Source organism: Cetorhinus maximus, chromosome 16 (genome assembly GCF_964194155.1).
Source record: "Cetorhinus maximus chromosome 16, sCetMax3.hap1.1, whole genome shotgun sequence".
Classification (NCBI taxonomy): domain Eukaryota; kingdom Metazoa; phylum Chordata; class Chondrichthyes; order Lamniformes; family Cetorhinidae; genus Cetorhinus; species Cetorhinus maximus.
The window spans coordinates 14,894,281-14,906,534 of record NC_135894.1 but is presented as its reverse complement, the minus strand read 5'-3'; the positions used below and the strand labels follow the sequence as shown (position 1 = coordinate 14,906,534).

The 12,254-nt window shown below is 42.8% G+C and overlaps 1 protein-coding gene across 6 annotated transcripts in view; it reads left to right on the top strand.

Moving 5' to 3' along the window:
- The first annotated feature begins 793 nt into the window (after positions 1–793).
- The window catches only part of LOC144691369 (ribosomal protein S6 kinase alpha-3), a 102,826-nt gene continuing 91,365 nt past the window's right edge, over positions 794–12,254 (top strand). Inside the window, exons 1-2 of one of the 6 annotated variants that reach the window (XM_078559400.1) lie at positions 825–1,242; positions 2,972–3,112. In XM_078559400.1, the coding sequence (XP_078415526.1) occupies positions 1,183–1,242; positions 2,972–3,112 (201 nt within the window). In that variant the 5' untranslated portion in view covers positions 825–1,182. Of the gene's footprint in view, positions 1,243–2,971; positions 3,113–12,254 lie in introns of all 6 variants that reach the window. The other 5 variants (XM_078559404.1, XM_078559401.1, XM_078559405.1 and 2 more) reach the window with 5 other exon arrangements.

The following is a 12,254-nucleotide window of genomic DNA, read 5'->3' as shown; positions in this document are numbered from 1 at the left end:
TCAGTGGCACCACTTCCTGTTCCAGTGGGGTGGCAGGAGATACAGTGGAGCACAAAAATTTAGGCTGACACTCAGCCTTATGCTGCACAATCTCAAGTGTTGTCTTTTGGTTGAGGCCCAGCTTGCTTCCTTCCTTCACGGTCTTGAGACTTGGCGGTCGCCACCTGCTCAGATCCGGTGGGCCCTGTCTGTTCTCTCAGAGATCCCAGGGAAGTCTTGGCCAATGTTTATCCCTTATATAAACATAATCAGTGACTACACTTCAAAAGTACTTAATTCGTTGTAAACCACTTTGGGACAATCTGAGGTTGTGAAAGGCGCTATCTAAATGCCAGTCTTTCTTTTTCATTATATATCGATGCATATATATATTATGCGGTTCGTGTGTACACATATATATATATACATATAAAACAGACCAAAATACTTACACTCAGATGCATGTACAGAAATTGCGTAAAATTTGTATTTTGGGGAGGTAAATATAATGATGTCATTGATGATAAATCTAATGAGTCAGAAAGCTCAATCTGCAAATTGAGAATGTTCCTCAGGAGCCACACTTATCCCTGTCACAATGCCTAAACCCTGGTACATTTGCAGGAAGGCTTGTGAACCAGGTGTTCCGGAAGTGGGTTGCAGCGCCACATTCCTTCCACTTGGCGGCCGATTCACCTGGCGGCGGCAATGATTGGCAGATGGAAGGTGGCCACGCCCATCTCTCTCTCTCTCCCCCCCCCCCCTCCCCGGGCCACCCGGCTGGCCCCGCCCGCTCAGCGGCTGCCGTCAGGGTGACGCTTGGAGCCTCGCTCTGGCACACAGGTAGTACTGGGAAGCTTCGCCATATTGAGAACGGAAGCTGCGGCGGCGGCGGCGAAAAAGGAAAGGCAGCGTTGAGCGAGAGCGACGGCTGGCAAAGCGGATCCCGGGGGCAAGGAAAGGCGAGGCCGCCAGGTCCCGCCGGAACGGGCAGGCCCGGCTCCAACGTCCTTCGCGGTCTCGAGGCTCGGCGCCGAGCTCCCAGCCGCTTCAGATCCGGCGGGCGAGCCGGGCTGAGCTCGAGCCGCCCCGCTGCCCCGCTCGGCGCGGTCCCGCTGCCCACGTACCCGCTGCTCGCTCCCGGCGCGGTCGGTGCCAGCGGCGGCGAGGCTGACGGGCGCGCGGTCGGGTCCGGCTGCGAAGATGCCGCTCGCCCAGCTGGTGGACCCCTGGCAGAAAATGGCTGTGGAGAACGAGAGAGAGGTAAGCAGAGTCTCTCAGCCCGGATTAGCCCTTCCTCCCTCCCTCCCTCCCTCCCCACAACAACCGAGCCTTCATCATCTTTTTTTTGTTGTGTTCAAGTTTCTCCCTTTACTTTTCCTGCTGTTTATAATTGTGAGCAGATCTTGGTGTTTGGGAGTGTGTGTGAAGAGTTTGGATCACAAGCACCTTGTCGTTTTGTGTCTCTTGTGGTGGTGGTGGTGGTGGGAGGTTTTGTCCTTCTGTCTGCTTTATAAACTTGGCTGCACTGCCCAACCGGGCAATCCCAGGTCTGGGGGACATGTCCGGCCAAGCACTGTCCTGCTGAAGCCAAATGTGTATAGTATCATCATCTCTAGCCTGTCAAAAACTCTACCTTCCACGTTTTCATTTCAATATTTTAATATTCTGGTATCTTTCAAAGGTTTAGGCTCTTGAAATGTGTTTTTTCTGTGTCTCTGTGTGTATGTGTGTGCTTCTTGCCCCAGTTTTTTTAAAATTTTAAAGTGAAAAATTTGTCAGAGCGTATTCTGGTGATCATTACTAAAAAATGAGCTGCTGTTGAAATGATCAGACAGGGTTTAAGTCTAAACTTAATATCTGACCTTTATTTTTGTCCAGGGGTTTGTTTCAGAAGTATCTCACCCAGTCACATTTAAAAACTTCCTTTGAAATGTTTTCTTTCTCTAATAGTTTTGCAACATAACTGCAAAACTTAATCTTTGCAATTTTCCACTGACTGCAACAGCTAAAACTTCAGATCCTGTTTGATCAAAAGCAGGAACATTTCAGTTGTTTGTTAATTGTTAAATTTGTATCTAAAGTTTACTTCTGTAGATTTATTTTACTATTGAATCTATGTGGCTGACATCCCTCATTGGCCGAAGAGATGTACAAATGATCATTCACATTAGTAGTTACTTGGAGTGTGTTGTGCAACTTGGTGTCTAGCCTCATGACATGGCATTTCTAAGGTTGGAAATGCTCCATGTAGAAAGTTAAGATATGATCTTTTCGCATCACAAAGGTGTTGGACTCGAAGTCTAGAAATAAGATACTGGTACCAAGTCTTCTTCCGAGTTCCAAATTTAAGGAGTGAGTGCCATTTATGTAACAATTAAAGAGTACAAAAGAAAATAATTGGCAAATTGGGAACTTTTATGATATCTGTTTTCTTTGGGTTAAAGAATCAACTGTGGGATAATGGCTGCTAGTGAGTTAAAGGTAACTTTGATGTTATAATCTGGAGATATGATGCTTTAGATTTTGGCACAACTATAAATATAAATTGCCTTAAACTCACTGGCTACTATCTTGTATTCTGTATGCTTTATTTAGCAAAAACATGAGTTGTATACCACTTTGTACTTGGCTATTTTAAAAGTTGTGGAAAGGATTGACATGAATGAAAGTGTAATTTAATGTGTAACTAAATTAAGCATTATGGCTTTTCCCTAAAACCATAAGGCATTGCTTTGTGGGCTGGCATAATTATTTCTCTTATCCTTAGTAGTTCTGATTTTTGTCCTATTATTATGTACAGTACCTAAGATATGCATAATATAAATCAGAACTGATATAAAGTCTGTAGGTATGAAAATGTGATAACTCCCTTTTTTAATACTCTAAAAATCTTGCAAGATCTAGCTTAATGTATACACTTTGCCTGAAATTGTTCACTAGATTTTTCAAGAGATGAAGCTTTTCCTCTATGTATTTTCTTGCCTCACAGTCACCATCGTTTCCCCTATGTAAACCTCTCCACAGCCAGAAACCGACTGAGGGCCCAAGCAGGGGCACTACACTACGTGACTTCACCACTCGATGTCAGGCTAGTATTGCTACACAACATAGCAGTTCTCTACAGTATGAGGTATACTTTGGAGCATTTCTCTATAAAATTTGCATTGATTTTTTAAAAATGAGTGACGTATTAATACACAATTGAAAGTCTGAACTGAGTGCTGGAAATAGTTAGCAATTAAAAGTAGAAGATGCATTTGTTTGGGATGGATGAAATGCAGATATTTATGGGGGCGGAAATTATAAAATCATGCCCAGATATCATATGCAGTTTATATGGCCCAGTGCCACTGTTCATCTTGTAGATGCTGTTGTAGGCTTTTGAGAACTTGAGTAGAATACTGACTTGAGTAATAGTTTGAATTTCTACTTGCATTGCTCATTAGCATTACAGTAGAATATGCTTTTATGAATTTAGCCAGTTGTGAATACTTTGAAGCTGAGACTAATTTACAAACTAGGTTAACTTCATTGATAGCTTGACTAAGTTTGTCACAAATGATTTTCTGTCTGGATGAGCACTATTTTATGGAGCTGCTCTTCACAGGACAGGCTAAGGATTCAATAAACAACTTGGAAAGTAAGCTTATAATTAACCATGACAATCTATGGTTATTATTTCAAATTAAAAACCTGTGAATCTCCATATGCTGTTGTTCACAGCAAGTCTCAGGACTATGAAGCTTTTACTGTATAACTGGAATTTTGTGGACTGTTAGTCATAGAGAAAATGTAAATTGCTTGGTATCATAGGCTAAACCCTCTCACTTGCATATTGTCAACTCCCCGGGATGATAGGAATTGTGCCCTGTAGATACTATGTTGACCTGTTTGATGTTGGTAAGGAGCTTGGATTAGGGTTAGTTCTTATATGTTTTGTGACTCGGGGAGTTTCAGGACCTGCCATGCAGCAGTGATTAAGGTTCCCACTTCCTATCCATGCGCACTTAGTGTACAGCTGGTCTATAGGGGGATAACTGCTATTGTCCTTTTTCCCCTTCTACCTGAGACACATGCAGCCATGGGTGCAATGCCTTCCTTGCATCATAAGGTCGGAAGTGGGGTTATTCACTGATGATTGGGTTCAGTGCCACTTTTGACTCTTCAGATACTGAAGCACTCTGTGCCTTTGTGCAGCAAGACCTTGACAACATTCAGGCTTTGGATGATAAGTGGCAAGTAACGTTCGTGCCACTTAAGTGCCAGGCAATGACCATCTCCAACAAAAAAGAATCTAACCATTTCCCCTTGGTATTCAATGGCATTACCATCACTGAATCTCCCCCATCTGTGGGTACCATTGACCAGAAACTAAACTGGACATGTTAATATTGTGGCTACAAGGACAGATCAGGGGCTGGGAATTCTGCAGCGAGTAACTCATCTTCTGACTCCCCAACGCCTGTCCACTGTCTACAAAGCACAAGTCAGGTGTGCAATGGAATACTCTCCACTTGCCTGGATAAGTGAAACTGAAAGTGAAATACTCAAGAAGCTCAACACTATCCAGGACAAAGCAGCCCACTTGATCATCACCACATCTGCCACCTTAAACATTCACTAAGATAAAAGCAAAATGCTGCGGATGCTGGAAATATGTAATAAAAATGAATGAAGAAGAGTCGTGCTGACTCAATGTTAACTCTGTTTCTCTCTCCACAGACGCTGCCAGATCTGCTGAGTTTTTCCAGTATTTTCTGTTTTTATTAAACATTCACTCCCTCCACCACTGGCAGCAATGTAGTGTACCATATGCATGATGCCCTGCAGCAACTTGCCAAGCCTCCCTTGGCAGTGCCTTCCAAACCCATGACCTCTACCAGCTAGAAGCATAAGGGCAAAAGCAAATGCATGGTAACACACGACCAGCAAGTTCCCCTCCAAGTTGGGTCAAAATCCTGGGACTCTCTTCCAAACAGCACTGTGGGTATTCCTGCAGCACATGGACTGCAGGGATTCAAGAAGTCAGCATACCACCACCTTCTCCAGGGCAATTGGAGATGAGCAATAAATGTTGGCTTATCCAGTGACGCCCACATCCCATGAACAAATATTTTTTAAAAACTCTCACCATTTTGACTTGGAACAGGGTCAAGAGACTGGAACTCCCAAACAGCATCATGGCTATACCGGACTGCAATGGTTCAAGAACATTGGAACATAGGTCTTAGGAGCAGGAGTGGACCATTCAGCCCTTGGAGCCTGCTCCGCCATTCAATAAGATCATGGCCGATCTGGTCGTGTCTGCGCCCCCCCATAACCCTTGACTCCCTTGTCTATGAAGAACCTGTCTAACTCTGCCTTGAATACATTCAATGGCCCAGCCTCCACTGCTTTTTGGAGAAGATAATTCCACGTACTAATGACCCTTTGAGAGAATTTTTTTTTTCCTAATTTCCATCTTAAACAGTAGATTTCTTATTCTTAAACTGTGTCCCCTGGGTTCTAGTCTCTCCCACAAGTGGGAACATCCTCCCGGTATCTACCCTATCAAATCGCCTCGGGATCTTTTATGATTTAATAAAATCACCCCTCATTCTTCTAAAACTCCAATGGGTGTAGGCCGATTCTGTTCCACCTTTCTTCTTAAGATAAGACCCTCATCCCAGAAATGAGTTGAATGAACCTCTGAACTGCTCCTGATGCAGTTATATCTTTTTTCAAATAAGAGGACCAAAACTGTGTACGATGCTCCAGGCATGGTCTGAATAAGGCCCTGTACAGCTGCAGTAGAACTTCCCTGCTTTTCTATTCCATTCTCCATGCCATTCCATTTGCCTTCCTAATCATTTGCTGTACCTGCATAGAAGAAGGTGGCTCATCACCACCTCGTGGGCAACAAAAGCCGGCCTTGCCGACAATGCTCACAGTGAAAGAATTAAAAGGGTCTGGTGATACAATTCCAGTGTCGCATTCAGCACACTCATCTTGTCCCTTACAGTTTGTTCTTTTTAAAATGTTTGCAATCCTTATCTCGCTGTTTGAAGTGCTTCCTCTTATCCTCTTATCCTCTTTTTAGCCTACTGTTTCACTTCTCTTTCCCCATACCTTCAGTAATTGAAGGCATGGCAATAACTGTTGTATGCATGCGAGGAACAGGTAACTTTGGACCTATGGTTCACAAATTCTCCAACACTCTCGGTTTCCTTGCATCCTGACTGGGTTTGTTCTAGACGAATTGAGATTGACTAGTCAACAACTCCATGATCATATCATCTGACTACCAGGATGGTAGAAGGCAAACTAGATGGGTGAAATCTTTTTCATCTGGCAATTACTAAATTCTTCCTTGATCATATCTTGGGTGTCATGAGGAGATATTAATGTCTATAAAGTTATTGGAGATTATTGTTAAATTGGAATTGTAGTAGGGTCATGTCTGTGTGTGTGTCTTAAATGGATTAAAGCCAGCTAGCCTGGGTGCTTTGATGTATAGTAATTTTGAGATGTTAATTAGATAAACGTAAGGAGGTGAAGGTAAAGTGCAAATTTGCATTTGTTGAATAAACCATTCAAAAGAATGGGTAAAATTTTATATCAAAAAACCTTTTGAGGCTCGGTGGTCTTATTCCTGAATTTGAAGCTGCATCTCTAACATACCAATTGAAAATATAGGTTATGACAGTTGTTCAAGTTTCCCTCTGGGATTTAAACAACTTAGCCTTTACCAACTGCTGTGTCATAATATTGGGGAAGCAGCTCTTTACGGTCTTGCCATTTAATGTTTCTTTCCTGCTTGGTTTGTTACTTAGCTGTTTTTCTCAAGTCTAAGGATATCAGTCTAAATGTGATAGTGTCCTGCTGTTGTCCCTCACCCCCCCACCCCCTGCTACATTTTTGACTTGCATATGGAGCCATATCATTAGTGCTCAAAAAGAAAGCAGAAATAGAACATGCCAATAAGGACCGCGTTGCTTCTAAAAAGCACCGTGGTGACGTGCAATGAGTTCAATTGGTCTGGCAATGCAGGGCTTTGAAAAAGCACTCCTGTTCGTAATGGATATTTTGGGTGTATAACGTAAGAGCTAAGACTGGTAACATGAAGAAAATGGCAAGGAAGAACAAGACAAAATGAGCTATTGGGAAGTAATATTTTGAATATTGGGAAGCTTCAATCAGAATCACAGAATTTTTGCAGTGCAATTGGAGGCCATTTGGCCCATTGTGCCTGCACCAGCTCTCCAAATGAGCAGTTCATTTAGTGCCATTCTGCTGTTTTTCTGCACATTCTTCTTTTTCAGATAACAGTCTAATTCCCTTCTTAATGTTTCGATTGAATTTGCCTCCATCACACACTCAGGCAGTGCATGACAGACCATAACCACTTGCTGAGTGAAAAAGCTTTTTCTCACGTCCCTTTTGCTTCTTTTGAATTACTTCAAAACTGTACCCTCTCATTCTTGATCCTTCCATGAGTGGGAATGGTTTCTCCCTATCTACTCTGTCCAGACCCCTCATGATTTTGAATACCTCTATCAAATCTCCTCTTGACCTTTTCCTCCAAGGAAAACAGTGCTAACCTCTCCAATCTATCTTCGTAACTGAAGTCCTCATACCTGGAACCGTTCTCATGAATTTTTTCTGCATTCCAATGCCTTCAAGTCTGTCCAAAAGTGCGGTGTCCAGAACTGGGACTGGAAGCAATACTTTAATATTTGAAGGAAGATAATAAAGTCCACAAATATCGCCACTCTGTAGTTCTTTGGGCACAGTGTAGACATGTCCCCACAAAGAAAAAGGGTGGTACTGACAAGTCTAGAGCCCCCTGGTTATCCAGAAGGATACGGGCCAAGATAAAGCAGAAAAAGAAACCTTATGACAGTCACAAAAGGCTTAATACTGTAGAAAGTCTAGAGGAGTATAGAAAGTGCAGGGGTAAAGTACAAATGGAAATTAGGAAAGCAAAGAGAGGATACGAAAATATACTGGCAGGTAAAGTCAAAGAAAATCTTAAGATGTTTTACCAGTACATTAATAGCAAAAAAATAACTGATGAAAAAGTAGGGCCTATCAGAGATGTACTTGGTAACTTGAGAGCTGATACAGAAAATGTGGGCAGGATTCTCAATGAGTACTTTGTCTCTGTCCTCACTAAGGAGAGGGATGATGCAGCCATTCTAGTTTAGAGGAGGAGTGTGAAATATTATATACAATAAGCATAGTGAGAGAGGAAGCACTAGAGAGACCGACACCCTTGAAGGTGGATAAATCACCAGGGTCAGATGGATTGTATCCCAGGCTGTTGAGGTAAGCCAGGGAGGAAATATCCGATGCTCTGAGGATCATTTTCTAACCCCCACTAGATACAGGCAAGGTACTAGAGGATTGGAGGCCTGTGAACATTGTACCATTATTGAAAAAGGGTGCGAGGGATAGGTCAGAAAATTATAGGCCGGTTAGTCTGACTTCGGTGGTGGGCGAATTATTGGAAATAATTCTGAGACACAGGATAAACTGTCACTTAGAAAGGCATGGGTTGATCAGGGATAATCAGCATAGTTTTATTGGGGAAGATTGTGTCTTACTAAGTTATTAGAATTTTTTGAGCAATTAACAAGGATGATTTATTAGGGTAGTGCAGTGGATGTTGTCTACATGGATTTCAATAAGGCATTTGACAAGGTCCCACATGGCAGACTGGTCAGGAAAGTGAGATCTCATGGGATCAGGGGACGGTGGTAGGTTGAATCCAAAATTGGCTCAGTGACAGGAAACAAAGAATAAAGGTTGATGGAATGTTTTTGCGAATGGAAAGCGGTTTCCAGTGGCGTTCCGCAGGGCTCAGTGTTGGGTCCTTTGCTGTTTGTTGTATATATTAAGGACTTAGTCTTAAATGTGGGGTGCGTGATTAGGAAATTTGCTGATGACACAAAAATTGGCCGTGTAGTTGATAGTGAAGAGGATAGCTGTCGACTCCATAATGATATCAATGGTTTGGTTGAGCAGGCAGGGAAGTGGCAAATGGAATTCAATCCGAAAAAGTGAGAGGTAATGTATTTGGGGAGGAAAACAACACAAGGGAATACTCAACAAACGGGAGGATAATGGGAGGGGTTGAGGAAGTGTGAGACCTTGGAGTGCATGTCCACAGGTCCTTGAAGGTGGCAATACAGGTGGACATGGTAGTCAAGAAAGCATATGGAATGCTTTCCTTTATTGGGCGAGGTATTGAATACAAAAGCAGGAATATAATGATGGAACTGTATAAAACACTTGTTAGGGCACAGCTGGAATTTTGTGTACAGTTCTGGTCACTACATTACAGGAAGGACATAATTGCCCTGGAGAGAGTACAGAGGAGATTTACAAGGATGCTGCCAGGGCTTGAAAATTGCAGCTATGAGGAGAGATTGGATAGGCTAGGGTTGTTTTCCTTAGAACAGAGGAGGCTATGGGATGACCTAACTGAGGTGTACAAAATTGAGGGGCCTAGATAGGGTAGCCAGGAAAGACTTTGTTTCCCCTAGCTGGGGTGGTCAGTTATCAGGGGGCATAGATTTAAGGTGATTGGTAGAAGGATTAGAGGGGATATGAGGAAAAGAGGGTGATGGGTGTCTGGAATTCACTGCTTAAATTGGTGGTTGAGGCTGAAACGCTCCACTCATTTAAAAGGTACCTGCATCTACATCTGAAGTGCTGTAACCTGCAAGCCTATGGACCCGGTGCTGGAAAGTGGGATTAAAATGAGCGGCTAATCTCTTTTTTCGGCTGGTGCAGGTGTGATGGGCTGAATGGCTTCTTTCTACACCCTAAGTTTTCTATGGTTCTTGCACATCTTTGATCTCCCTGCAGATTTGCTGCCCTATCTTTCTCACTATTTGGAGGCCTAGGTAATAACCCAGTAGCATGATCATACCGTTTTTGCTTCTCAAATCTAGTCAAATGGCTTCTGTACTTGCCTCCTCAATGACATCCTCCCTTTTCAATGTTACAATGTATTTGCTAATTAGTACTGCCACCCCACCTTCCTGTTCTTTCCTTTTGCTATTTTTTTATGAACCTTTTGTATCCTTGAATTTTAAGTATCGGTCCTCACCATTTTAACCTTATTTCGTTCTTGCCCCTACATCAAATTCCCACATGACTATTTGTGTTTGTAGCTCAATAGCCTTATTCACCACACTTGTGCGTTTACATACATTTGTTCTAAATCTATCTTTGTATTTCTCGTAGTCCTTGGTCCGCTCCTATCTAATATGGTATTACTTCCTTCTCTAGTACTGCCCAACACTCTCACTCCTTTTTGCACTCACTTCCTCTTTTCTACTTACATATGCTGGTGCATGCCCACTCCATTTTAGTTTAAACCTTCCCCAACCACAGTAGTGAACCTCCCTGTGAGAACATTGGTCCTAGTCTGTTGAGGTGCAACCCATCCCTTTTGAATGCTAAAACATTTTAGTAGGATTTAGTTTTTTCTGACAGTGGTGGTCAGTCTATCTTAGGGGATCCAAGGAAACCTACTAATTATGCACCCATTGCATTAAAATATTAATAACCATAAGCAGCAACTCTGGTGTTTTCAGATTCAAGAAGTCCAACTGTGGGAAGCAACAAGCTTATGATCTCCTGTTGAAAGTAGAAAGCCTGGTTTATTTTCCTGACCAACATCTGCTGGCAGGTTATTCAGTAAAATGTGATCTGTTTTATTCCTGGTGGAAGATTGGCTATTTCTTTTGGGAGTGTTTTTCGTAGCTGATGCTTCTTCATGAATAATACTCACCAGTAACCCAGAGGCCCCGGCTAATGCTCTGGGTCTGGAGACATGGGTTCAAGTTCCACCATGGTTGGTAGAATTTAAATTCAATTAATAAAAATCTGGAATTGAAAGCTAGTCTCGGTAATGGTGACCATGAAACTATCATCAATTATTGTAAAAAGCCATATGGTTCACTAATGCCCTTTTAGGAAAGGAAATCTGCTGTCCTTCCCTTCTCTGGCCTACATGCGACTCCAGATCCACAGCAATGTGGTTGACTTTTAACTGCCCTCTGAAATGGCCAAACAAACCACTCAGTTCAAGGGCTATGAGGGATGGGTAACAAATGCTGGCTTCGCCAGCGACGTCCACATCCCATGAAAGAATTAAAAAAGGGTACTTCGACCAGTTAAGCACTTCTAAAGTGTAGTCACTATTGTAATATAGGAAATGCAGCAAGCTCCCACAAACAGCAATATGATAATGACCAGGCACACACTTTTAATGGGTTGGTTAAGGGATACATATTGGGAATATGTATCCTACTCTTCAAAATACTTCTCTGCAAACTTGCACCATGGGATCTTTTACATTCCTGTGAAAGGAAAGACAGGACCTCAGTTTAACTTCCCAACTGAAAGATGGCATTTTGTGCAGTGCAGCATTCCCTCAATACTGCACTGGAGTGTTGGCCTAGATCGTGTGCTCCAATATCTTAAATGGGGCTTCAAACCCCTGACTCAGTCAAGAATGTTGCCAGCGATCCATGTCTGATATTTTGATTGCTGACAAGCTTGGTGAACCCATCATGGTGTTAATTGTATTCAGATGATAGGTATTGATTGGGAATAAAGTCCAACAGACTGCTAGGTGCTGCACAATAACTACTGGCTACAACTTTGCCAAAATATCCAGATGCCTTCTGACATATGGAATGTATGATGGGATCAAAAAGGCAACAGGCCTGTAAGTAAAACAAAAGTTCCTCTGAAACAAAGGCAGGGGAGGTCATTACCAAATGCAGTAAACAGTTGGAGAGATGTGTGGAACACTGCATTTAGTTGTACTCTAGGAAGAACACTTGACTGTGGAAGTTCTAGACAATAGAGAGCCCATCCTTCGTGGAAGAGCTGGATATTGAACATGCAGTGGAGGAGCTTAGCAAAGCTATTAACTATATTGCCATTGACAAAGTTCCAGATGGTGCTATACTGCTTAAGCTTACCTAACCCAGGAAACCAGCACTCATGCAGCATCTGCACAAGCGTCTTTGCCTCTGCTGGAGGGAGGGGACAGTGCCTCAGGATATGCGCGATGCAAAGATTGTGACCTCGTATAGCAGCAAGGGCGACAACAAGGATTGTAACAATATCATGTGCACATATGAATTAGGAGCAGGAGTATGCCATTCAGCCACTTGAGGCTGTTCCACCATTCAAATGATCATGACTGATCTGATTGTGACCTGAGCTCTACATTCTGCCTACCCCTGATAAGCTTTACCTCCCTTGTT